This window comes from Orcinus orca, chromosome 14 (assembly GCF_937001465.1).
Source record: "Orcinus orca chromosome 14, mOrcOrc1.1, whole genome shotgun sequence".
NCBI classification, from domain to species: Eukaryota; Metazoa; Chordata; class Mammalia; order Artiodactyla; family Delphinidae; genus Orcinus; species Orcinus orca.
In genome coordinates, this window is record NC_064572.1 from 8196789 (window position 1) to 8222231 (window position 25443).

The window sequence follows — 25443 nt, forward strand, 5'->3', positions numbered from 1 at the left end:
CTTGAAACTTCACGCACCTGGGGGCCACAGGGGTTTGGAGTCACACCTCGGGGTCCTTCCTAAGATGACAGCTGAGAGGCACACTGGTGCCACAAAGAGGGAGTTCCATCTTGTTCAGGCTGAATCGTCAGCTCTCGATGGCCCAGTTCCGGGTGCTGGGAATAGACACGTTACTGAGATCTACAGCTACCCGGCCACCCGCACCGGTACGCTCACATGCAAGCTTCAACCTGGCCCCTGCGGTTGAAATCCCCCGGCCACCATCCCAGCTCAGGAAGCTGTAAGGAGGGAGAGGATGCCCAGCTGTCAAGCTGTGATGGTTTGCCAAGTGCTCTGCTACCCTCACGGGCTAACTTGTCCGATTTAAGTTTAGGACACTGTTCCCCTAGCTGGGATCTAAAGCAAAAGCTCACCAGTCGCACTTACACAGAAAACATTGAAAAGTTTACAACGTGAAGCTCTACAGCATAACAAAACCAGTAATCCAGAATCGAGGGCTGCTTTGACGCCTCCAAATTAATCCAGGCTTCAAATTCTTAGTTTTTCACCCTGGAGGTGACATTTTTACGAAAGAAGATGAATCTTTAAATGGCAAACTCGCCTAGGCAACAGAGGGTATTAAAGAATATTTACCAAATTCATTCCTAAGAACGACGATATAAAAATAATTTTAATTACCCGGAGATGTCGCTGCCATAAAAATAGCTCCAGGATAACATTCTTAGGGAGCCTCCCCCAGAACACATGGGTACACGCACATGCAAAACTCAGCTGAGCTGGGACTCCTCCGTTACATGTTACCGACCAAGTGACAACTAAGACACTTAGTAAAGAAGGTCAGGGTCCTCAAGGAAGAGCGACAGCCCCGTAGCTTCAGAGCTGGATGGTATTTTCCCTGCGAGACCTGCCTCCTGCAGAGCTGAGATGTCTCATCTCAGCCCTGGGAGGCCAGCCTCCCTGCCTTGCTTTCTCATCTGCCTTTCGCATCTCCTTGCTGATGGTCTAGTCATCGGCTGGACTTAACAAAACAAAGCACCACAGCCTGGGAGCCTTAGACAACAGGAATTTATTGTCTCTCAGTTCTGGAAGCTAGGAGTCCAAGGTCAAGGTATCTGCAGGGGTGGTTTCTCCTGAGGCCTCTCTCCTTGGCTTGTGGCGGCCGTCTTCCCCCCGTGTCCCCAAGGGGCCTCCCTCTGTGCGTGTCTGTGTCCTGATCTCTTCCTATAAGCACCAGTGACATTGGATGAGGGCCCAGCCTAATGACCTCACTTCAATGAAATCACCTTTAAAGGCTCTATCTCTGAACACAGCCACATTCTGCGGTCCTAGGACTTCAACATACAAATTTAGGGAGGGGACATAATCAGCCCATAACAGAGGGAGGGGCTACCTAGCAGAGTAGGTGCTCAGGACAGGGCTGGAAGCAGAGGTCTCCCCAGCAGAGCAGACCATAAGCTCTCAGAGGGCAGAGCCAGCCCAAGGCCTCTGCGCCGCTGGCACCCGACTCCACTCCCACGGTTCCTAGTCCTGGGTTTTCCGGGCTGAAGACCTTGAGCCTCGGTCCTCAGCACTGCCTCATCCAGGAGGACTTCAAACCCAGCAGTGGGCCAGCAGGGAGTCCCCCGGCAAAACTCACGTGGGAGAAATAGGAGAGGAAGGGCAGGCTGCACAGTGCTCTGATGAGAGCTCGGGATGAGACCTGATTCTCTGCTCAGACGACGGGGAAGGACAGACCCAAGAACACACAGAATCTTCTCCCCACACAATGAAGCGTTTCTTCCAAAGTCAAGTCGGTTACTCGGCAAGCCTGACAAGTTACGAAGGTGCACCTCGCCCATTAGCAAGGACACACCAACAGAGGCTAGGCAGGTTTAGCAAATTTAAATACAGGACGCCTACTTCACTTTGAATTTCAGATAAACAACAGCAATGTTTTCATACAAGTATGCCCCATGCCGTATTTGGGGCAAACTTACACTCAAAAAAATGATTCACTGTTTATTTGAAATTCAAGTTGACCTGGCATCCTGTGTTCTATCTGGCAGCCCTCCTGCAAAAGAATAGCCCTCCCAGCTTTGCCGACGGCCACTTGGCATCTTCTCAGGAGCCAACTACTCAGAGAGCTGGAGGTCCTGCCCCGGGACGCCCAGGGGAGCAGGTCTTCTCAGGAGGGCTCCACAGCAGGGATAACCTTGGCCCCTCTTCCAGAGCCCCTTCCACTGGCCCGGTGATGCCGGAACATGCTCACCTCACAGGGGAAAGTGGTTAAGCCCACCTCCTTCATACCTGGGAACTCAGCCATAACGGCCAACGCACACCAGGCCTTGCGGTCTGGTTCTCAGACAGCTGTTACCAACACCACTACCACCATCACCAGTGACAACGATATTAACAAGGACACGGGGGAGGCCGAGGGTGACTCAACTGCAGGATGTCAGGAGACCCTGCTGACGTCAGCTCCACCCGGCGTCAAGCCAAGCTTTTGGGAAAATGATGCATCTTTCTTCCGTCAACACTGCCGACGGTTCCTCCAAAGCTCAGTCCCTAAGGTCGGATCGTTCGATCCATCAGGGCACGTGGTTGATTCTAGTTTCAAGACACATCCATCGCGGCCTGCACTCCTCCAGCCCCGCTCTTCAGGTCACTACGTGGCCAGATCCTACACCTGCCCCAGAGCATCTCTTTAAAAGTTGTGTTGGGCCAGGCTACTCTTTGCTGAAAACACCCCAAAGGTTCCCCATCTCACTCCAGTTAAAGCCATGCCCCTCCGACGGCCAGCAAGACCCTCCGTGATCCGCCTCCAGCCCGTCCCTCTGGGACTGCCTGTCCTCCGCACTGTCACCCACTCTCAGCAACTCGGCCTTCCTCCCCTCCAGGCACACCTCCACCTGGGGCCTTACACTGGCCGCTCCCCTGCCTGCCCGGGAAGGATATCCACCTCCCTCACCTTTGCTCCAATCTCACCTTCTCCACGGGGCCTAATCCCGTCCGCCCTACTGAACCGTGCAGCGGACTGCTGTCCCCTGCTCCAGCACCCCCGAGCCCCCAATCCTGTCCACTGCTTCTTTCCTAATGTTTCCATTCTAACACACCATCTGTTCGCCCTGGTTATCGCTAACTGTCTGTCTCCCCCTCAAGAACGTATACCTCACGCAGGCAGGAACCTGTCTTGTTCGCTGACGAATTCCAAGAGCCTAGAACGGTGACTGAAACACAGATGTGCTCAATAAACACTTGTCTACTTCACCGTCCACCGCATGGACACGGGAGACCAGGAACAGGAAAAGGGCCAACACTTCCTGGGCGCCTTTTACATGCAGGCACCATGGAAGGGGCTTTACAAACGCTGGACAGGTCAGGCGGGGTGAGGGGCCTCCAGTTCCCACATGAGAAACCTGCCTCCGAGGGGGTCACTTGGCTACCAAGGCACACGGTTGGGAATTCGGACGAGACGTGAAAGCCCAGGTGATTCCATCATCCCGAGAGGCGTGTGCTGTCTGCCGTCACCTGGGAAGCACCGCTGTCCCTCCCGCCTCGTGCCTGACATTTATCAGCAGGGCAGCCCCGTGCAGACTGTCGGGCAGGGACTGCCACGTCCCCCTTTCGGGAGGCTGTGGGATGTGAGGAAAGGATGCTGGCTTTGGCCCCCGGGTCACAGGCCACCCGCGGCCGTGGGGTGCACACAACGCCCACGAGACGCGGCCCGCGCCCAGCCCGTGGGGCACGTGAACGTCCATGTCCTCGGCATCCGGGAGAAGCTCAGTGACTGCCTGCTGGCACTGAGGTAGTTCGTCTCACAGGGAACTCCTGACCTGGCACGGGGAGGACCTCAGTGCCTGCGGCCTGGGGACAGAAGGGCGAGCAGCAGACCCTTCACAGGCCAAGTTCAAGGGCAGAGAGGGGCCGTGGTGCTGGGAGGGGCTTGTCAGAGCTGAGGGCCTGCCACGGTCAGGCCGGGGAGCTGCCCGGGGTGCCGGGATCCAGCACGAGGTATCTTCTTTCTGAACGTGGGGATGGCAGCCAGAGCAGGGAGGAAAAGAAGTGTATAGAGTTTCCGCTCTCCCCTGACTTCCGGAGGGTTAAAGAAACACGGAAAACACGTCGGCATCAGTAAGTAACCAGGTTTCACACGCTTCCTCATCTTCTGAACAGGATTTCTGCTGCCCGGGCATCTCCCGAACTAGAGGCCTTGGGCATCTGCACGGCTGGCAGTGCCCAGGCAGCAAACACCTGCTGACCCCAGACGAGGCGGGAGAGGCACCTGGACGGAAGTGTGACGTGGAGGGGCCTGGGGAAGGGGGACCAAGGGCCGGAACTGCCTTACAGTGTAAGAGAGCAGGACCCCAGCCACAGAGCTCCTGCCAGGAGTGATGGCTGATAGAAGCAGGGGCGTCTGCCAAACAGAGCATCCAGCCTAAACCTGTGAATTCTCAGACTTGCCCGGTCTTTCCTGAAAAAAGAAATGCTTGTGCCAAACGTCACTCAACATATTCTACGTCCACACTTCTCACAAGCAACGCCGTCCAGACGAACGGATTCTAAAGGAAACCGACACCCACGCGCACACCTGACTGGTCCCCCGAAGGGAGTGAGCCTGGGGAGCCCGTAGAAGCTGCCCACGTGGCCCAGTTCCTCCTCTTCATCCTCAAGAAAGGCCTGGGAAGGGTTCATGGGACAGGCAGAGCAGGGGAAGGGGACACACACTGTCGGAGGACTGGCTAAGGGTCAGACACAGACACTTTACAAACATGTTATGCCTTCCGACGAGGCTGTGAGGACCCACTATGTCCCCATTCTACAGATTAGAAAACTGAGGCTCAGGTTAAATTACTTTGCCAAGTGAATTACCAGAGGCTGGGAAGTCTGAGAACTCAAAAATTTGGCTGGACTCACAGCAGACTTGGGAACTTTGACTCAAAAAGTTCTTTACACTCTCAAGCTTCACCCAACATGAAGCCAGAAGCTGCCCAGGCGTCTGATAAGCTACGGCTGATGCTGGCACACGGGCTGGCCGAAGGTCACGGAACCCGGCCGGGACAAGACCAGAAAACGGGCCACCTTCTCTTGGCTCTGAGGAACTAGTCTTTTAATCTCCACGTAGAAAGCGTGGAAAATAGGTCAAAGTAATTTTAAGCGAGGCTAAAAGTCCAAAACTAAAAGTGTTTTATGACAGCAAGAACAACGTTTAACAGGCCTCAATTATGTAACATTTGGCCCAGCTGAACACCCGTCCCTCCGGCCAAAGGCCACTTCAAGCCACTGCTCACATGGTCATGACTCTGGTGTTCCAGAATGAGGGTCTTCAGGGAGACTCCTGCCCTTAATGGCTTCTTGTCTTCATCCCAGCAACTACCAGACCAAGTCCTTGTTAGAAAGTTAAGGAATGAGAGATTAGGATTGACATACATACACTACCATGTGTAGAATAGCTAGCTAGAGGGAACCTGCTGTATAGCACAGGGTGCTCAGCTCAGTGCTCTGTGATGACCTAGATGGGTGGGATGGGGGGGTGGGAGGGAGGGAGGTCCAAGAGGGAGGGGATATATGTATACATACAGCTGATTCACTTCACTGTACAGCAGAAACTAACACAGCGTTGTAAAGCAATTATATACTCCCCCCCACCAATAAAAGAGAAAGAAATCCCCCCCCCAAAAAAAGAAAGAAAGTTTGAGGAATGGAAGCCCTGAACATGAATCTCATTGGAAAGCCACCCACCTCTCCGCTGTTTCCTCCAAAGCACCCACGTTTGTAGCCGTGGGGATGGCAGAGCAGCACAGGACAGCACGAGCCAACATTCAAGGGCATGCTCACTGCGTGCCAGGCCTCTTCTCGCGGAAAGACCAAGCAGCCGAGTTAGACCCCTGCTTCCAGCACTACTGCTTACGGTATACATCCCTTAACCTCTCAAAGCCTGTTTCATTTGTATAATACTTACCCAAGTGTGCAATAAAATATTTTAAATGCTACCCAATAAACCTTTATTCTTTTCCTTCAGATAGTCTTTGACGTTTCTCTTTGAAAGAACACGGTGACTCCGACACGGCCCTTACCCGTCCCCACCAGGCCCCTCCAGTGCGGAGACCCACAGGCTCCGGGGGGAGGGGAGCCTGCCCCCTCCTTTTCCTGCCTCACGCTGGAGGGACCGCCCTGGAGCCCCAGTTGCAGGAGGCCTGAGGACACCTGTGGACCTGGGAGGACGGTCAGCCTCACCTGTGTGCTCACCTAGATTCCCAGGCTCCACAGGTAGAGAAACAGCTGGAGAACAGGCGAGGCTTCCTGCCCCTGAGCCTGAGAGAACAAGCAGGAGGTCCTGCAGGTGTCAGCCGTGGACGTGTCAGCTGCCTTCTCTCTACCACCCAGGCCCACAAGCCCACAGAGAAAGACAGTCGCCCTTCCAAGGGTCTCACAGCACAGGGAGTATGGTGACTCAGAAGAAACAGAACACTCACTCAGGGAGAGAGAGCTGCTGGCAGATACAGATGCCAACTTGAATTTTAATTAAAATAGTCATAATAGCACTCAAAGAGATGCAACGGCAACACACACGGGGGAAAAAAAGATTTCCTGTAACTATAAAACATGATTTCCCCACTAAACAACTCTTCAGGCAAAGAGAACGAGAAGGTGGTCGCAGATGATCCCTTGAATCACTGACTCAGAAGATTGAGTCCAAGAAATAAAGCAGAAAAGCCCAAGTATGAAGAAATGAAAAGCATAAGGGACAGGCTATGAGACTTTCAAGCTACATCCTGAGACAGAGAGAGAGAAAAGGACAGATGAAGGACAGGCAGTACAGGGCACCCAGCTCTGGACATAAGGGATAAGACAAGGGCCACATGCCAGTTAAGTTTCTAAATCTAAGGATAAAGAAAAAAAAAAAAGACTGTTCTTCAGGCAGAACGAACTCGTACCTAAAAAGGAAACAGAACATGGAGATGGACACGAACTGGCTATGGACGATGTCAGAGCAGCCCGGATGGTGAGAGAACGTCTGGGAACCACGGGACTTGAAAATGGCTCCCCAGGCATCAAAATAAAGGCTCCTCAGCTATCACGATAAAAGGAAAGGTCTTTGAAGACAAGAATTCAGAGTATATACCACTAGGCACCAGGCACCACAGCAGAGGAAAAACAAGGAAGGAAAAGCTCTAACAACAAATAGAACAGAACAAGACTCCATGGAGCAAAGAGGAGAGAAAACTGATGACTAACGAGCTGAACGGTCTTGGCCTTGGCAAGGCTGAAGGCCGATGCCTGCGTCAGTGTCATTTCTGACCCCCTGAAGTAATGGGTGATCGACACCATTTAGTCAGGTAGGTTCTCATCACGCCTAAGCAGTACAGCCATCTCAGGCACAAGGCCCAGGACATGCCATTCAGATTGGTTATTAATATCTGAGTATTCACTTTCACTACAATTAAGCATTCTAGATATAACTCAGGCTGAAAATATAAACTTATAAGCTTTCTATGGTGGAATTCTATAAGTTAAAGTACAAATGTATATTTACTGGTATGAGTAAAATGTTGCAGTAATTAAAGACTGGAATAGCTGACCATTTTATTTAAAAAAAAGTAGTAAGATTAAGAGCTTTCAAATACTTAAATCAAGAAACAGAATGACAGTTAATACAAACATTACACGTACGTAGTCCAGATAACTTTAGAAAAAATATCTGTCCTTCAGAACTGAGTCATAAAATTTCAGTAATGACAGAAGGCAGAAAAACAGTTTAGATTATATCAAAATTATAATCTGTGTAGAATTATTTCAGGCACTAGCTTTCATAAGACTAAAGCAAACAGCCCTTGAGAACTTAATGTAATTTTATAATCATTCAATTTCATTCAGGCTATGAGTATTTCAAGAAAAAGTCCTATTTGTGAATTCTTCACCTAGTGAAGATGAATTAAAATCAGAAAGTCAACTCTGCCAGCTTAAAAATTCAGGAACAGAAAAAAATTCCACAATCATTTATGACAACATCCACAATAAATCACTTTCAATCTATGAAAAATAATAGAGTATGAAGAAAAGAAAGTGTTACAGAATAATTTTGTTTCCATTAGTCAAGTTTTAAAATAACCTTACAAGAGTGCCCTTTAAGAAGACAACGTCTTGTAGTTTTAAGCCTATGGAAACTAACGCTACACTCAAAGTGTCTGTTACCATGAGGGTAATAACTACCATTTTCAGTAGTCAGAAGATGAAGAACTGTTGAATCACCCAAACTATGAATCCTAGTTACGAAGTTCCTCCTGGAAAATGTGATTCTGAAGATCTGTTCCCCTGAATTAATGTGCTCCTTCTGCTCTCTTGCACGTGTGAAGGTTGCAAACACATCCAGAGGCCTCTGAACGCCGAAAGCCTACAGTGCTGAGGGAGTTACCCCCGGTCCTGACTTTCTGGCTGGCCTGCAGAATCCTGGGTCGCCAGGCTGACGTGTCACAAGAGCGTAAGTGTTCTTTACGTGATACGAATCGTCTCCTCGGGAAGAGGCCAAAATCCATGCACATATCCATGCTCGTATACCAAAATTTGAGGTGCAGACAGAAATTCAGAAATGATTTTGTTATCGTGGAAGAAAAACACACTGTTCCACTGCCACGTTCCCAGTTTTTCCTCAAGGGACTGCAGGAGGTAGCAATTGCAGTCGGAAATATTAGAAGTAAAAATTACAAGTGAGGCAACATCTGAAGTTTACTCCTAAAAAATACTCAAAGAATACCTGTAAGCAGTCAACCAAGGTTTAGTTCGTGGGATTTTGCCAATGACATTGCATCACCCCACAGACTGACCAAGTCCTCAAGTCTAGGAGATGAAAAGAAGGTAAGTCTCTACCTTCAAGAGCTACTGTGAGGGAGGAAGGTGCATGGTCACTGGCACACGTCCCTGTGCTGGCAGACACGACCACCTTGCCCCTTCCCTAGCCCAACAGGAGGTGAACACAAGTGTTCACAGGTGCACAGTGGTGCGACTACAGGTACAGGAAAGCCACCGACAGCATGAGAAATGGCTATTCCTGTACTATACTGTCAACCTCTTGAATTTTGACACCTAAAATGTTTAATAAAATATAAATGCTTTTTTAAAAGAACAAAACTTCGGACTGTGTCTTTATCCTAGAAGTTCATTCTACAGTTGGCTTCAGTCCTGCCTCAGGCAAATGTTTAGCCATTTGGACAAAATGGGCAAAAAACGTGAACAAACATTTCTACAATATACAAATATATGAACGGCCAACAAGCACATGAAAAGATGCTCAACATCACTAATCATTAAGGAAATGCAAATCAAAACCACAATGAGATACCACCTCCCACTCATTAGCATGTCTACTACCAAAAAAACAAAACACAGGACTTCCCTGGCGGTCCTGGTGGTGGAGACTTCGCCTTCCAATGCAGGGTGTGTGGGTCTGATCCCTGGTCGGGGAGCTAAGATCCCACATGCCTCACGGCCAAAAAACCAAAACATACAACAGAAGCAATATTGTAACAAATTCAATAAAGACTTTAATAATGGTCCACATTAAAAAAAAATCTAAAAAAAAAGTGATACACTGCTGGCGGCCACCCACTTTGTAAAACATTTTGTCAGTTCCTCAGAAAGTTAAACAGAGAGTTACCATACAACCCAGCAATTCCATTCCTAGCTACATACTCAAGAAAAATGAAAACTATGCCCACACTAAAACTTGTACATGAAGGGTTTGGCTTTATTCATAGTAGCAAAAAAGTGAAAACAGTCCAAATGTTCATCACCTGATGAGTAAACAAAATGTGGTATATACATCAGTTCAATGGAATATTATTCAGTCTTTAAAACGAATGAAATTATGACACATGCAACAACATGGATGAACCTTGGAAACATTATGCTAGTGGTAAGAAACCAGTCACAAATCACCACATACTGTATGATTTCACTTATATGAAACTTCCAGAACAGGCACATCTATAGAGACAGAAAGTAAATTAGCCGTTGCCTAAGGCTCGGGGTGATAGCTAAAGGTTTCTTTTGGGGATGATGAAAATGGTCTAAAACTGACTGTTCACACAATTGGGAATACATTAAGAGCCACTAAATTGTACACATAAAATGGGTAAATTGTATGGCATGTGAATTATATCTCAATAAAGCTCTTATCCCCCAAATGGAAAGAACTTCCATATTTATTGCATAAAAAAAGAATAAACAACTTGATCAAAACACCAAAAACAGGGAAAAGAGTAAGAAAAAAAAGTGAATTAAATAATATGGAAGGAATAAAATCATGCTTGTTTGTCATCATTTTAAGTGTATACAGGGACTTCCCTGGTGGTCCAGTGGTTAAGACTTTGCCTTCCAATGCAGGGGGTGCAAGTTTGATCCCTGGTCAGGGAGCTAAGATCCAACATGTCTTGTGCCCAAAAAACCAAAACGTAAAGAACAGAAGCAATATTGTAAGAAATTCAACAAAGACTTTAAAAATGGTCCGCCTAAAAAAATCTTTAAAAAAATTTTTTAAAAAACTAAATAAAATGGAAAAAAAAAAAACTGTGTACAGGCTGATTTCTCCAACTAAAGAGTCTATCATGTGGGTCAAAAACATATATCCATCTACATGCTGTCTGTGAAACACAAATAGGGGCAATAAGGGGTTGGAAACAATGCACCAGGCAAGGAGATACCTGGCAAATGCAAGGGAGGAGAAAGCAGGAAAGGCAAATTAACAGCCAACAAGCTGGATTTAAAGTTAAAGGTACTAAGCAAGATGAAGAGGGACATTATTACAGGCACACTTAGGTGGGAAGATATAAAAGGTATAAGTACTCACGCACCAAACAACACGGCAGCTAAAGACTCCTAAATATGCAAGCATATGGTAAAAACTCAGCTCTTCAAATGGGAATATCTACTAGACAGAAAAAAGAAAAACAGAGAGGACAGAGAAACAGACAGACACCCTTACTTCCCTCGAATAAAAAATACATTTTTTCTTACCTATGTATGCCACATTTGTAAAGATTAACTAGATATCTGGCAACAAAGAAAACCTTTACAAACCTTTCAAATTAAAGGTTTAAAGGACAGCCCTTTAATCACAATCCAATAAAATCAGAATTAAATAATCAGGTAACAAAAACTCTTAACTACTTAGAAATTAAGAAATATACTCTTAGGTCAAAGAAGAAATCAAAAGGAGGAATGGAAAAAATTTGAAAGCAATGGAAAGGATACCAAAACTTACAGAATACACCAGAAGTTATACTCTAAGGATATTTTTGTGTCAAATGCCTTCAATACTAAAGAGTTTTTAAAATAAAAACCATGCACTCATCTAAACCAATTAGAAAAGGACAGCTCAATAAATCAAGAGAAAGAAGTTATAACAAAGATAAATTTTTAAATTAAAGAAAACGTAACAGGGACAAATAAACTCAAAGCTAATTTTGGGGTTTTTTTGGGGGGGAGGGCCGCACCACACAGCTGGCAGGATCTTAGTTCCCCGACCAGGGCTCGAACCTGGGCCCCTGGCAGTGGAAGCTTGGAGTGCTAACCACTGGACCGCCAGGAAGTCCCTCAAAGCTGATTCTTTTAAAAGACCAATAATACAGAAAAATCTCACATGCCCAATTAAGGGTAAGAGAGAGAAGGTGGGTGATGGGGGGAGAGGAAAAGTGGAGAAAGTGAAGGAAGGAGGGGAAAGAGAGGAGGGGATAGGGGAGAGAGAGGATGTACAAACACAGAATACCAGGGCTGAGAACAGACACATAAAAGCAAGTGCAGATTACGAAAGCAAATCCAAAAGAACCATTTTGCAAAACTGCATGGAATTTTACATTAACAAATTTGAAAACCTAGAATAGATGATTTCCTAGGAAAACATAAATCATCAAAATGATTCAAGACATGGAAAATTCAGAAGTACTGGGACCAGACAGGTTCACAGCTGAGCTGTATCTAACGCATAATTCCACCGCTGAATGGCAACAGGCAATTAAACAATAATAAGCCAATTCATTTTATGAAGCTGAGCATTATTTTAATACTCAGACCTGAGAGAGATGAGTCGGGGGGGGGGAACAATGAACAAATCTGGCTTAGGATGGATTAGCTACAGAAACACTAATACCAGCAAACGACGGAATTAAGCCATCTATCAAAGAGACCAACTTGGATATATTCCAGGAAAGTAAGGGAATCTCAATACCAGGAAATCAGTGAAATCTACTTCGTCCATAAATTAAATGTGAATAAAAAATAGGACCACAGCGATAAATGCACTTTGATAAAAATAAAGGCATTTGCTAAAAGTTTGGCAGTCATTCCTTATAAAAATAAACTAAGCTAGGAATAGAAGGAAGTTTCTGATGAAGTATTCTTGAATGAGAAGAGCATAATACAAAGTATACAAAGTGAGTCTGTATTTGTCAAACAGTGACCCCAAAACCCCTACACATGATGTATATGCACAAATGTGTTTGCGAATGAGCAACAAGTGGTCAACACAGACGACAGGGAGGCAGGCAGTGAGGAGAATTCTAACAAGAAAGGGTGAAACAGGACTGCAGTTAAACCCCATGTATGATATTAATGCATGTAAATAAAATTAGACAGTTCATGTGTATAATTTTTAAAAGACTGCACGGTATGAAAACTACCAAGAAAAGAAGTTTTCCTTTTCATTTTAACTCCACAACCATCACTGACTTTTTTTTTTTATTCCCAGTAACAAGTTTAGGGGAAGATGATCTGTTGTCAGTATCACCTTTAGCTGGACTCCTTAACGGAAACGGGAATCGGCTGCAGGTCAGAACGTAGGCACAGCTGTGATCCTCCTATGCAGAGCGATCCCGCGTGCCCAGCTCCTGATATCCCATCCCGGGGGAGACACTCTGGAGCCAGTGAGAAGCAGGTATCTGAGCAAACCATCCTTGGCTTCCCTTGGTGCCGTGCGCCGGTCACATTTACGGATCTACAGAAGTGCTGGTCCTGGCAGCTCCCACAGCACCAGGATGCCCTTCTTACGACAGCACCCACCATACGGGTCACAAGTCTTGGAGCACTTCCTGTCTTCAGGGCTGGGCACCATGCTTTCCTTATCCATTTCTCAAGCCCCAGCTGCTGACACAGTGCCTGGCCCATCACAGGCCACATGAATGAAGTGTATTCAAAAGAAGAGATGACGTCTGAACTCAAGAGCTTTTCTTTTGGGGGCCGTTTAACTTTAGCTTTCCAGGCAGCTGTACTTAAACGTTTTCCGGCCCTGCTGCCAATGACCTGCTGGGGTGAAAGAATGTTGGCACACCCCAGGGGGCACATGGCTTTGGCTGGTCCTTTGGCAGCAGGGACACTGGGAATTGCTCTTAGGAGCCCAGCAAGACAGTGGGGAGGGTACTTCACCGAGTGCCTCCTCTGTCAGACCACATAGGATCTCGTTGGGTGCCTGGAGCTGCCCTGCAGGAGGCCGCTTTGGATGCTGAGCTGGGAAAGGTCCCCCTCCCTCCCAACAAAGCATCTCACGCGGAGTCTGGGCTGTACCCTGGCAGCTGGCCACTCCAGCTTCCCTGATGGAATCTGCCATCTCCCTGAACTTAGCGTCATCTTTTCAAAATCTTTCTATTTCTTCTCTGCCAAACTTCTTGAAGACAATGAGTCTATAAACGTGTGATACACGCTGTGAATTTACACTTGCTGATTTTTACCTAAAATTCACCTCTTCCAATCTTAAACGCCTTCTCACTGGAGTTATCGCCAATTTCCAATTATGTAATTTTCTAGATTCCACTGGAATTCTGAATGCATGTCCCCTCAGGTGAAATACCTGTGGTCCAGTTTCTCAGCTAGCCAAGGAAGCCTGACTGGGAATTCTGCTGAAATACAATAGTGCTAAGAGCAAACCAAATGGAACATTTTTATGTACCTCAAACGCTGGGGCCCAAGGAAAGCAAGCATCATTACAGGCAGATGAGGAAGAAGGGGTAGATTTTTTCAAATGTGAATTCTAAAGTGAAGGTCTACTCACTCACGGAACCTCGGCGTCTTTACTCAGCACACCCCACTGACACAGCAGGGGTCCCAGGGAAGCTTCTTGAAGATACTACTGATTCTCCACTTCCCCAAATGTAGAAGGAGCTCACATAAGCAAGCCCTTCATTAACCACTCTCTAAATGATTCCACTTGTTTCTATTTTTTTCTTCCCAGAAAATTATCCTTTATCCCAATCCCTTATATTCTCTTTGTAACTCTGTTTTCCAAACTTGAGAAAACAGGTCTCCTCCCTCTCTGGTTCTTCTAAAGTAATTAAATTGTTAATCACCTTTGCCACGTAAGCTTTCTGGTGGCTCTGAGACAACAATATTGCATTCACCTACTGGTTTCCTCTCCACCATGGGAAAGAGGATGGGGCCCAGCAGAGCCGAGGACACTAACTGCTTCTCACCGATGTCTACCATCTGCCCGTGGAGTCTCTCTCCCCATCCAGCCTGGGTTCCACCAGATGAAGGCCCTCGACAGATGGGAGAGGGAACCTGAAGCACCTCCCAGGGTGCCACGCGACCGAGGGCTGCCAGAGAGGGTGGGAGGCCAGCTGGGTGGGTTCTGGGGCCTCTCCCTCCGGCTTCCAAGAGAGCCTCCTGGTTTTGTCCTGAGGTTTCCGGTTGCTAAAAAGTTTTGAAAACCTTCTAAGTAGCACAATAGCCATCCATTTTGGCCACATAGGAAACAAGTAGTTTAAAGGAATGAGAATCAGCTACCTGGAACGAAGCACCAGCTCTGTGCTTTCCCGCATGTCTTTACTGATTCTCGGTGCGGAGCTCCACTGGGTCCCCTGCCCGAGACTGCAGGGCGAGCACGCAGCAGAGCCCAGGCCCTTTACCCTGGGCATGCTCGCTCCCACCAGAAACCAACCCCCAAGCCCCTTTCAAACCCTCTACCACTTCAAAACATCAACGTGCAATGAATAACTGCGTCTAGAATACTCCGTGCACGTTGCTTACCTGCGTCATCTCACCTGTTCCAAAGTTACAATGGGAACTTCACGGAGAGAATGCAAATAATTCATTTTTTTTCTCTAGGCTTTTTTTCCCACCGTCTCCCCTCGTGAATCCTGTACAGATGATCAGCGAGAGCCCTGCTGGTCGGAATGCGCTTCCCCCACCCGTCTCTGTTCTTCAACATCTGCGCGAATAGGACTCTGCTGGCTCCTGTAAAACCCGCCCTCCACCGCATGCCCCTGCCAAGAGGGAAGTTCATTTCTTCATAAATTTAGTCCATGACAGATATGACTGGTCCACAGGTGGCTGTGCTCCAAATGCTGATTCAGACACAAGGTTCTCTCATCTGCTGGCCCCAGCATCTCTGACGTGTGGCCCAGAGGAGCCTTCCTCCTGGTCAGGCCCAAGCATGGGGTCCACACTTTGCCTCATCTTCCATTGCCCAGAACCCAGGCATCGGCCCTTCTCGCTGCACGGGGTGGGGTGGGGGGGCGTTGGAAAATTAAGTGCAGCCAAAGCCTGGGATGAGAGTCAATGGGTGAGACAGATTTGGAGAATGACAATGGTCTTCAACTCAGAGCCCCCTGCAAGGGACTTATTTTTAATTAGTTGATCTGACCGGCATATACCATGGTTCACATTCATGCTTAAGTATGATGCTTACTTGTACCCTAATCAAAGGGACCAGTCCATACTATGTCACTTAACCTCTCTGTGACTCAGTTTCCTCATGTTGAAATAGGAAAAATAGGGCTTCCCTGGTGGCGCAGTGGTTGAGAGTCCGCCTGCCGATGCAGGGGACACGGGTTCGTGCCCCGGTCTGGGAGGATCCCACATGCCACGGAGCGGCTTGTCCCGTGAGCCATGGCCGCTGAGCCTATGCGTCCGGAGCCTGTGCTCCGCAACGGGAGAGACCACAACAGTGAGAGGCCCTTGTACCACAAAAAAAATAAAAATAAAAAATAAAATAAAGGAAAAATAATAGTCCTGACCTCACAGGGTTGTTATGAGGATTACATAGGTTAGAAAGTGCTCAGGACGCTATCTGGCACACAGTAAGTGATACACAGGCGTTTGTTAAACAATTAAGCTGTACAAGGAGCTGGTTCCCTGCAAATTCCTAACACAGTCCTGTCTTGGAGGTCTCCAGCTACTAGAAAGTGGGCAGGTTGTAGAAGCCCAGGGCTGGAGTGTTCCCCAGAGGCCAACGAGTTCAGTCTTCCATCCAGGATGGAAATCCCTGTTAAACACATCCTAGACTTGCTTCAGTGCCTTCCTGGGAAGGAACTCATTCCCCATCCACGCTTCCACAATTTAGATGTTAAAAACGCACAGGTCCTTGTAAACATTTATTCACCGACACCAATTCCCACCCCCATTTAAAAAATCTACTTCCGCATCCATCCAGTCTTTTGTTCATTCATTCATCCAACAGAACTTGAGGAATTACCATGTTCTAACCATGACCAAGACATCCAAGATCTCAGCCCTGGGAAGGAGTTAGCTTATATGGGTGCTAAAAGGGACCAGAGGGAAGACAGTGATTTTAGGTTCTTGGAGGCAGTGACATTTGAACCAAGACCACCATTTGAACCAAGACCACCAAGACCACAAGCAAGGGCTGCTATTCGAGTATTGGGAAGAACATTCCAGGTGAAGGTCTGGCAGGCACAAAGGCTCTGAGATGGACAGGTCACGTGGCGAGAGAGTGCTGTAGGACAGGTACCCAAAGGAACGTGGGACAGGAAGGCTAGCAGGCCCTGCGAAGGACTTGGGAATTCCCTTTGGCTTGAAGTTGAAGCCACTGAAAGGTTTTAAGCAGAGAAGTGAGTGGATGAGCTCCGGTTTGTAAAGATCACTCTTCTTCCATAGCCAATGGGAAGAGAGATAGAAGCAGGGGGCGGGGCATCAACAAAACTGGAATCTGGGAATCCCAGCAGATGAAGGCTCCAATGCCTTGACCAATGAGTGATGTTGCCTTGGTTAAAGTTGGAAGCAATGGCAAGGATATAAGAAGAGAAAGAATTTGTGGTTCTAATTGTTTTAATAAACTGATTTATTAAATACACACCTAATATTTAGTATGCATTTAATAAATCAAAAAAAGTATGGCCAGACAGTCATACTTCTGTAGTAATTCTTCCTGGAATTCACAAGCAAGGGGAAGAAAGTTCTTTATACCATGTGCCAATCCAGGCAGAGCGGCCCTTTACGTTACAGGATATTTTAGGTATCCTATTGTTCTTGTAGCATGACATTCTCCCCCTCACCCTAAGTTAATATTGATACTATACATCCTTTGGCCATAAAGGTTTTACCACACTGACTCTGGCTGTCATTCATATCCCCTCTTCCTTCCTTAAAGAAAAACCCCCAGTGCCTCTCCATGGATTCCACCCTCTCTAAGCACTTATTTCTCGCCAAACCTGCCAAATTCCCCTCACTGGGGGATCCAGCATTTGCTGGGTAAATCCGTACCCATGCCTGGACTTCAACTTCAGATTCCAGCTACAGTTTTCTTGCAATGGTAACAATGACAAACATCAAATTTCAAGCCATTTTCACTAAGGCCTCAAGTAAAGATGCTCAGCTCAAGGGAGAGTGGGGCTGCCCATAGGCAAAGATGGCATAGCTTCTTTCCACCTTCCGCCCCAGCCTTTGCCTAAGTTGCTCCCTTGTTTGAGATGCCTTTTTCCTTCCTTTTCACCTGATTCATTTTTATTCCTCAAGATGCAGCTTCGGGGCCACCTCTGCCAGAGGATTAGGTGCAACCCAGCTGGATCAGGTGAGGTACCTCTGGAATCCCGTCTAAATGCAGGTTTACTTTGATCACAGACTCTTACCTCTTTTTCTTCGCTTTGTCTCTCCTACTGGACCCCAGGAGACATGCCTTACTTACCCCAGCAGGGTTCAACATGCTTGCTTAATGAATACATGGCGCATCTCACACACCACTGGCGCATGTATAAACGGAAAACCATTTGGTAGTATCTACTGCAGGCAGTGGTTCTCCGCTGCAGATGACTTTGCTCCCCAAGGGATACTTGGTAGTGCCCGGAGAGAAGTTTGTTTGTCACGACTAGAGGAAGGCATGCTGTTGGCTTTCAGCGGGCAGAGGCCAGGAGGGCTGCTGAGTATCCTTCAACGCACACGACAGCCTCTGCGACAAAGGATCCCCCCGGCCCATGGTGTCTACGGCGCCAAGGCTGAAACGACACACCTGTTCTATGACCCAGAGATCCTACTCCTAGGTATATACGCCCCAGGGAAATTATGTATATGTCTATCAAAAACATGCTCAAGAATATTGGTAGCTTTATTCATAAAAGCCTGAAAACAGTCCAAAAGTCCACTGATAGGATAATAGATAACAAACTGTAGTATTTATACAATGGAATGCTACAAGGCGAAATAAAAAAGACTGTAAAAATAAGACTTGGATATGGGCTTCTCTGGTGGCGCAGTGGTTGAGAGTCCGCCTGCCGATGCAGGGGACACGGGTTCGTGCCCCGGTCCGGGAAGATCCCACATGCCGCGGAGCGGCTGGGCCCGTGAGCCATGGCCGCTGAGCCTGCGCGTCCAGAGCCTGTGCTCCGCAACGGGAGAGGCCACAACAGTGAGAGGCCTGCGGTACCGCAATAAAAAAAGTACTAGGTACTGACTGGGAAGGGGCTGGAGGGACTCTACCTTCACCTGGAGAGCTGCAGGGCTGTGCTGCACACGGTGACTCGCGTGCTGTGTGTGTCACACCTCAGTAAGCTTTATTACAGGGAACACCCTCTCAGGGCCACACTACCAGCAGGAATCACATGTTGGTTTGCTGCCTTAGAAGCCAGACTTTCTAATGGACTTTCTGGTACACTGCTGGCCAGGATGTAAGTAGCTGCGTTTCCAGAATGCTATTTCACAAGAGAGATCAAAAATGTTAAAATGTACAAAATCCTTATTCAACTCTGCTTTGATCATTTTATGCTAAGGAATATATTAAAGATGAGCACACAAACTTAAACTTCAAGAATATTTATCACAGCAGAATAAATATAAATAAATATATGTAAACAGGGAGGGGGGCAATGAACCCAAAGCCCACCCAAAGGGAACTGGTTCATTAAAACGACACTTTAAAATTGAAATGGAAAAGGTTTACGATATATTAATTAGAACTAAAAAGCAGGTCACCGATAATATGTAACCTAAGATTTATGAAGGGTACACTCAATGAGTTAACTGTGATTATCTCTGAGTAACGGGAGATTATGGGATTTTTTAAAATTTTACCGTTTTTCTTCTTGGTTTTTTTCCTAAAATGAACATATATTACTTGTTAATAAGAAAAAAATATACTCACAGCTCTTAAAAATAAAGGTGAGTGTTACACTGTAAAACTGAGTACTAGACCACACTAAACTCCCAGGGTGCTGGTGTATTCAAAGCCCTGCTCCCCGCAGAGGAGCTCTGACCTCCCATTACCATGGCTCAGGGGAGCAGGGATTAAATCAGAAGCTAGATAAAATCCTAGGTCTTCTGTTTCAGTCCTGGACTGTGGGACTGAAATCCCACTGAAATACACAAATCCATACCTGCATTAAGCCTCACAGGACTATATATGTTTCCAGAAAAGGGAACGGCAAATCCACGTATAAACGTGAAAACCAATATAAATATTTTTGACTGGAAAGAATTCTAGGTGAAAAACAAACACACAAACAAAAAAAACCCAACCCACTACCTTTCCTGGATTATCAAGTCTGAGCAGTTAGACGGTGGTGATCACTTAACCAAGGTAATCTCGTTACCCCCAGACTCTGGCAGAAAAGCCCCATCTGTCTTTCTCTGTGAAGTGGAGAAGAGAACTCCCACACAGAGTACCTGTGCCGATTCAGTGCGATAATGCATGAAAAAGCAAGTTACAGATGCAAACTGTAGGTTATTATACTCCTCATGAGCTCAAGTTTCCCCACCACAGGAGAAGACTCCTAGGAAGAGAGCAAAACACCTCTCCCAGGAAGCTCCCTTCTCGGAAAGCTGCCTGGCTGCGCACGCGCTTGAGTATTAGGTAGCACTGCATGCGATTTATCTCATAGCTCACCATGATCTGAGCTCCCCCCGGAGCCACAGAGCTAAAGGTGGGAGCAGCTGCTTACCTGACACCAGAGGGGCCCAGGATCTTAGCTGACAAATCCCACTACGGTAGAAGGTCTCGGTTTAATTCTGGTTTTAAGAGAAAGGTGCTTCTCTTCTTCCTTGTTAGTCAAAAAGACTCTAAACCAAATAAACCAACAACAAACTCTAAAGATAAAACATTTCACAGTGTTAATTATCAACGCCATACGTCCCCCCCCCAGCTTCTCAAGGTCACACCTCCCCACTGCATGATGACAGAGGGTGGCTGACATGGGCCATGGGAAGACAACTCCTGTGAAGTCCACGCTCTCATGGAAAGAGTAAATAGCTCAGGTCCCAGCCTCCCACGACAAAGGACCCACAAAGCCAAACAGAAGAGGCCCCCGAGCATCTGTCAATCTGCCTGTTCCTTTGCCTCCTCAGAAAGAACGAATCACAAGACTGCTCAGAAAGGGCAGGAGCTCCCAAAGCAGCTGAATTTCATGCTGTTTCCAAAGAGTACGCTTGCATGGTTATTTGCACGGTGGGCAGACGAGGCTGACAGCTTGAGGGGGCTATTTTAGGGGGATACCCTGCGAGTCTGGTTAGAAGACAGTCCTGGGCCCTGAGCTCCCAGCAACCACTTTCTGCCTCCAGGCAGACCCCTCCACCCACCAGGGGTTAAAATGACCCACACAGGGTCTCTGTACTTAAACCATCCCAAGAGGACCCAGCGGGAGGAGAGAGAAGGGAAGGGGGTGTGAGAGAGAGGACCTCCCCACCCATAAGTGCACTTCTGGAGAGCCTCCCTAAGTGCACTTAGGGAGCTAAATACACTGAAAAAAACAGAACGAAGAGGCTGAGAAGACAACCTTAACCACAGAAATGCTTCCTCCTCCCTCCCCTCCTCCGGGGCATCCAATGTCTCCCTACTGTGTACTCTCCCTCCCACGCCCGGCCAAAAGCAGCTCTGAATGCAGATCAAAGGCGGCTCTGAAGGCAGATCAAAGGCACAGTGGTGCCCAGCGTCTCTCTCCTACACAGGGACTCTCTGAAAAGGGTTCCAGGTCATCAAGAGGGCTCGCAGACAGCGGTCATAACCTCTTTCTGATAGAAGAAACCAGGCTCAGCACAAGCGATAACGCATTTTCACTTAAGACAGTCACATGCATACACGCCTATTTCCATACAGACGCCTACGTGGTTTTTCACAGCAGGAGGCAGGCAGGAAGCCTGTTCCATGAGTCTAGAATCCTTTGCTTTCCTCATCTGATTCTAGCAGCAACAGCAATTTCCATTAGGGGTTTTCTTTGATGAGGGCTGATTACAGGTCAAAATGCCACCCTCTGGCTTGGTCTCCTTCCCACCGTACCAGCCCAGTGAGATCCATCAACAAACTGGGAAACAAAGATGGAGGGAGGTGCAGGCTGCGTTCCTTAAAAGTGGGGAGCACACTCTGGCTGGAGCGTCTGAGCTACTGGACTTGGTAAACTTTGCAGGCTGACCCTTCTTTGCTCAGGGCATCCAGGATGCAGCTCTCATGCCTCTTAACACACCTCTCTCTCCGCACCGGTAAGGCACAAGGATTTTCTCTCACCAGCAGCGTATTTCTGCACCTATTTTCAGCCCCCGTAAACCCTATTCCATTGTTTCAGGGGACCTGAATTCTTACTTAATAAACCATCAATGTCATCCCTCCACCGCTACCCCAAATTCCCTCAGGGAGAAGGCGCTGCAAGGAAGAAGAAACTTCTTAACTAGGGCTGTGCTCCTACACAAAATAGGAAAGCAAAAATAGGTATAAATATACCATCAAATAACCACTAAGGTCTTTGCTTATAGTGCTTGACTGCGATTCTCAGGTCCAGGTGTGAACTCAGTGGACATGTGAAGGAAGCAGAACTTGAACCTAACGCCAACTGACACACGATGCTGCTCTTCCTGACCGTTTGTGCTGCAGTGGCTAAACTGCTCTGCTGCAGAACTTCTCCCATTTATAGGTTACTAAGAAACATAATATTGCTTTAAAATTTCAGTGTGTTCAGCCTCCTCAAACCAGCATACTCATGAATCTTATTCATAACCAGGCTGAACCCAACACAATTTCCCTGTTTTCTCCTGAGACAGTGGAAACGCCGCATCCTCCCAAGCAGACACGCATCACAAGTGTTCCAAGATCAAAAACTGGATCACAGACACTCACTGCATAAAGCCTGCCAAGCCAGGGCTCTGGGTAGGTACAAATTCTTAAGAGCCGATATGAAAAACAGCTGTCTGGGGCTGGAAGACTTTATGACGTTCTGGAAAATATGGGGGGGGGGTGAAAGGATTTATACAGAGTGATGTGACTGAAAACTCCCACACTCTTAATCAAAGCCCAAATAAGAACCTGCTTTTAAATGTACCTACCTCCAACACTGCACAGCTAACCTGGACTCTGGAGGCCCAGCTGTAGCTTAGCATATCCACACTGCAGCCTGACTGCTGGAGGCTTGCAGACCACTCCTTGCTGAGAGTCCAGCCAGCCCTGGCAGCAGGCTGCAGCCTGATGTCCTGATCTGAGTCCAGCCACCAGCCAGGGGTCCCTTGGTCCTGTCCTCCTATGGGCTGTGTTCCCGACCAGTCAAACAATAATCGGGGAGAGCCGCGGGGAGAGCCACAGGGTAAGCCGCAGCTCACCCAGCATCATGCCCACTGCGGCCACTCCCTGGTCGTCAGCATCACCGGCTGCTTGCCATTCCACCCATGAAAACAGTGTGCAGAAACCAGGGGCTGCCACGGAAGGCGGCGCAGAGCAAGGAACAAAAGCATCAGAGGACAAGTGCAAATGGCTGGCCTCCAGCTCCGGGAGAGAGCAGAGGCTACCGAGTATCCGCGGGGAAAGTGGAGATATTTTAAAACCACCTCCCAAGAAAGGAGGCAGCAAAGAGGACCTCAAGCAGCCAGAGCTGCCAGCCCTTCTCCAGGTATCAGGGGCTGGTCTATGACCGTAACAGTAAGCAGGACACACGTGAAAGTGCCTTCCGGTGCAAAAGCATACGCCTTGATGCTGCCCAACTGGTCCTTTCACTCTTCCCTGTTTTTCGCAAGAGATTCTCAACGGCACGGACACGGAAAGTTTCTCAGATTAACTGCAGAAAACTAAAGCCCAGTGAAGACGCCATGCGTGGCCTCTCAGCCCTCCCAGGGCCTCGCTCCAACCGCTGCCTGCCCCACCCCTGGCGCCCGGGTAAGGCTTGCTCTGGGGCCAGCAACGCAAAATGACTCCCCCGGCCCAAGACACGCCAGGTTTTCAGGATCCCCTCAACTAGGAGAACCTAACTCTGACCCACCCCCCAGGGGCGAGTGGCTTCTGGTGCAGGACGCGGGGACACTCCCAGCACGTGAGGGTACACTCCCCCGTGCTGCCGCGGCCTCGCCTCATCCTGTCCACCCACGAGGAACTCGGCGGAGCCCCGGCACGCTGCCGCAGCCTCGTGTGTTTCCTGAAACGCACAGCTGCCACCCGCAAGCCGACCCGTGGAGCGTCGGGAATTCTCGCGCCCCCGCCCCCGGGCCGCGCCTTACCGCCGGTGCCCTCGAAGCGCGGGGCCGGGCGGTCCCGCAGCGTGGCGCTCCAGCCCGCGCCAGCCTCGTCCTCCTCCGACTCCTGCGCGGCGACGGCGGGGGCGCCGGGGCCCCGCGCGGGGCCGGGGCGCTCGGCTTCGTCGTCCGAGGATCCGGCCGAGGAGGAGCGCGAGGCGGCCGACGTGCTGTAGAAGGGGTTCCCGCTGCTGTCCGGGCCCGACTCGCCGAACACGTCGTCCGAGATGTGCAGGCTCTCGTAGCGCGCGCGGGCCGCCTCGAGCAGCGCCGGCGCCCTCCTCCGCGCGCCCCCGCCGCCCTCGGCCATGGCCCCGGCCGCCGCCCGCGCGCCGGCCCCCCACAGCGCCTCCCAGCCGCACGCGCCGGGCCCCGGGCCCGCGCCGCGGCCCGCCGTCCCCCACCAGCGCAGCCCGCAGCACAGCGCCCGCCGCCCCGCGCCCGGCCGGCCCGCCGTCTTGGCCGCCTCGGGCCCAGCGCCCGGGGAAGCGCCTCGGAGCTCGGGCGCCGCGGGCTGCGGGCCGCGGCGGGAAGCAGAGGTTGCGGCCCGGACCAGGCGCCGCCGCTCCCGTCGCCGCTGCGTCTCCTCTGCGCCCGCCGCTTCGCCGCGCGCCCTACCCGCAGCGGCTACCCGCGCTCCCCGGCCAACCTTCCCGGGCGCGAGCCGCCAGAGGCGGGCCCCGCCTCCTCGCGCCTCCAGCCTGCCGGCCAATGGGGAGCCAGACCCGGGCCGGGCGAGAAGGACTGGGCGGGCCCTGCGCCGGGAACGCCCCTCCGTCCGCCCCACCGGGGCGGGGCGAGGCGAGCGGGCGAGGCGAGGGGCCGGGGAGGCGGGCAGGGGGCGGGCAGGAGGCGGGCGGCGGCTCCGGCCAGTCCCCTCGCCTGTCGGGACGCGCCGCCCGGGACGGCCACCGCAGGCCCTTCGCTGCCCCTGGGGGAAAAGGGAGGAACCAAGTGGGCCTCCCTGAGGAGGACGCAGTGTGCTCTTCCGCCGCCCGAGCCCGCTGAGGGTGTGCGGACCCTCCGCGCTCACGTTCCCTTCCGCAGTAGGCGCCCTGCACCGGGCGCCGGGGAGCTGTCCGCCCCGGTGGTTCTGAATCAGGCGCTGCGGAAACGCTCCAGGTAGGCGGAGGGTCACAATTCCCCGGCTGCTTCTGCGCTGCTGCTGCCCGTGGGTCACGGCGGGCTGCGCCGCTTGCTCCTATAAATACAAGGGCTGTCCGGCTTCCGGGAACCTTGCTGCGATTAGGAGCCGGCCCCGCCGGTCCATTTCTGGGGTCAGTCTCCCTTCGTACCCCTGTAATTTGAGGGTGGCGGCATCGGCAGTTAGGTAGATAGTCATTCGTCATCGTCTTTGACGTTTGACATCTTTTAAATTCAACATATTCACTACCACCAAAATATTGATTACTCTAACACCGCTATTTCAGTATCTCCTTCCCTCAGACATTTGACACACTCGTCTGTTAAAATATAGCACAATCACCCGGGCTTCAGGGCTCTGATAAATAGAACAGAAAGGTTCCAACTGCCCCTCTTCCATGGACAGGAGTGTGTGGCGGTCATCCTGTTGATGGTGGTACATAGGATCCGTCTGTCTTGTCTTCTTGCGCCCCCTCTCCCTCCCACAAATACTGCAATAAGTCACACTGATGTTAATTGGGTCATAAAGTCACTATCACTCTGAAATAAAATAAATCCACAGCAATGTGAGGGCTTACAAATCCTACCGGGTATTAGCTAAATAATTACACAAAATGGAAAGGCATGTTG

The 25443-nt window shown here is 49.5% G+C and overlaps 1 protein-coding gene across 3 annotated transcripts in view; it reads right to left on the reverse strand.

Annotated features, from left to right (window-relative positions):
- Window positions 1-23992, reverse strand: part of PGBD5 (piggyBac transposable element derived 5) — a 111997-nt gene extending 88005 nt beyond the window's left edge. For all 3 annotated transcript variants that reach the window (XM_049696981.1, XM_033408882.2, XM_033408881.2), the window contains exon 1: window positions 23656-23992. In XM_049696981.1, the coding sequence (XP_049552938.1) occupies window positions 23656-23980 (325 nt within the window). In that variant the 5' untranslated portion in view covers window positions 23981-23992. The remainder of the gene's footprint in view (window positions 1-23655) is intronic.
- Window positions 23993-25443: the final 1451 nt, after the last annotated feature.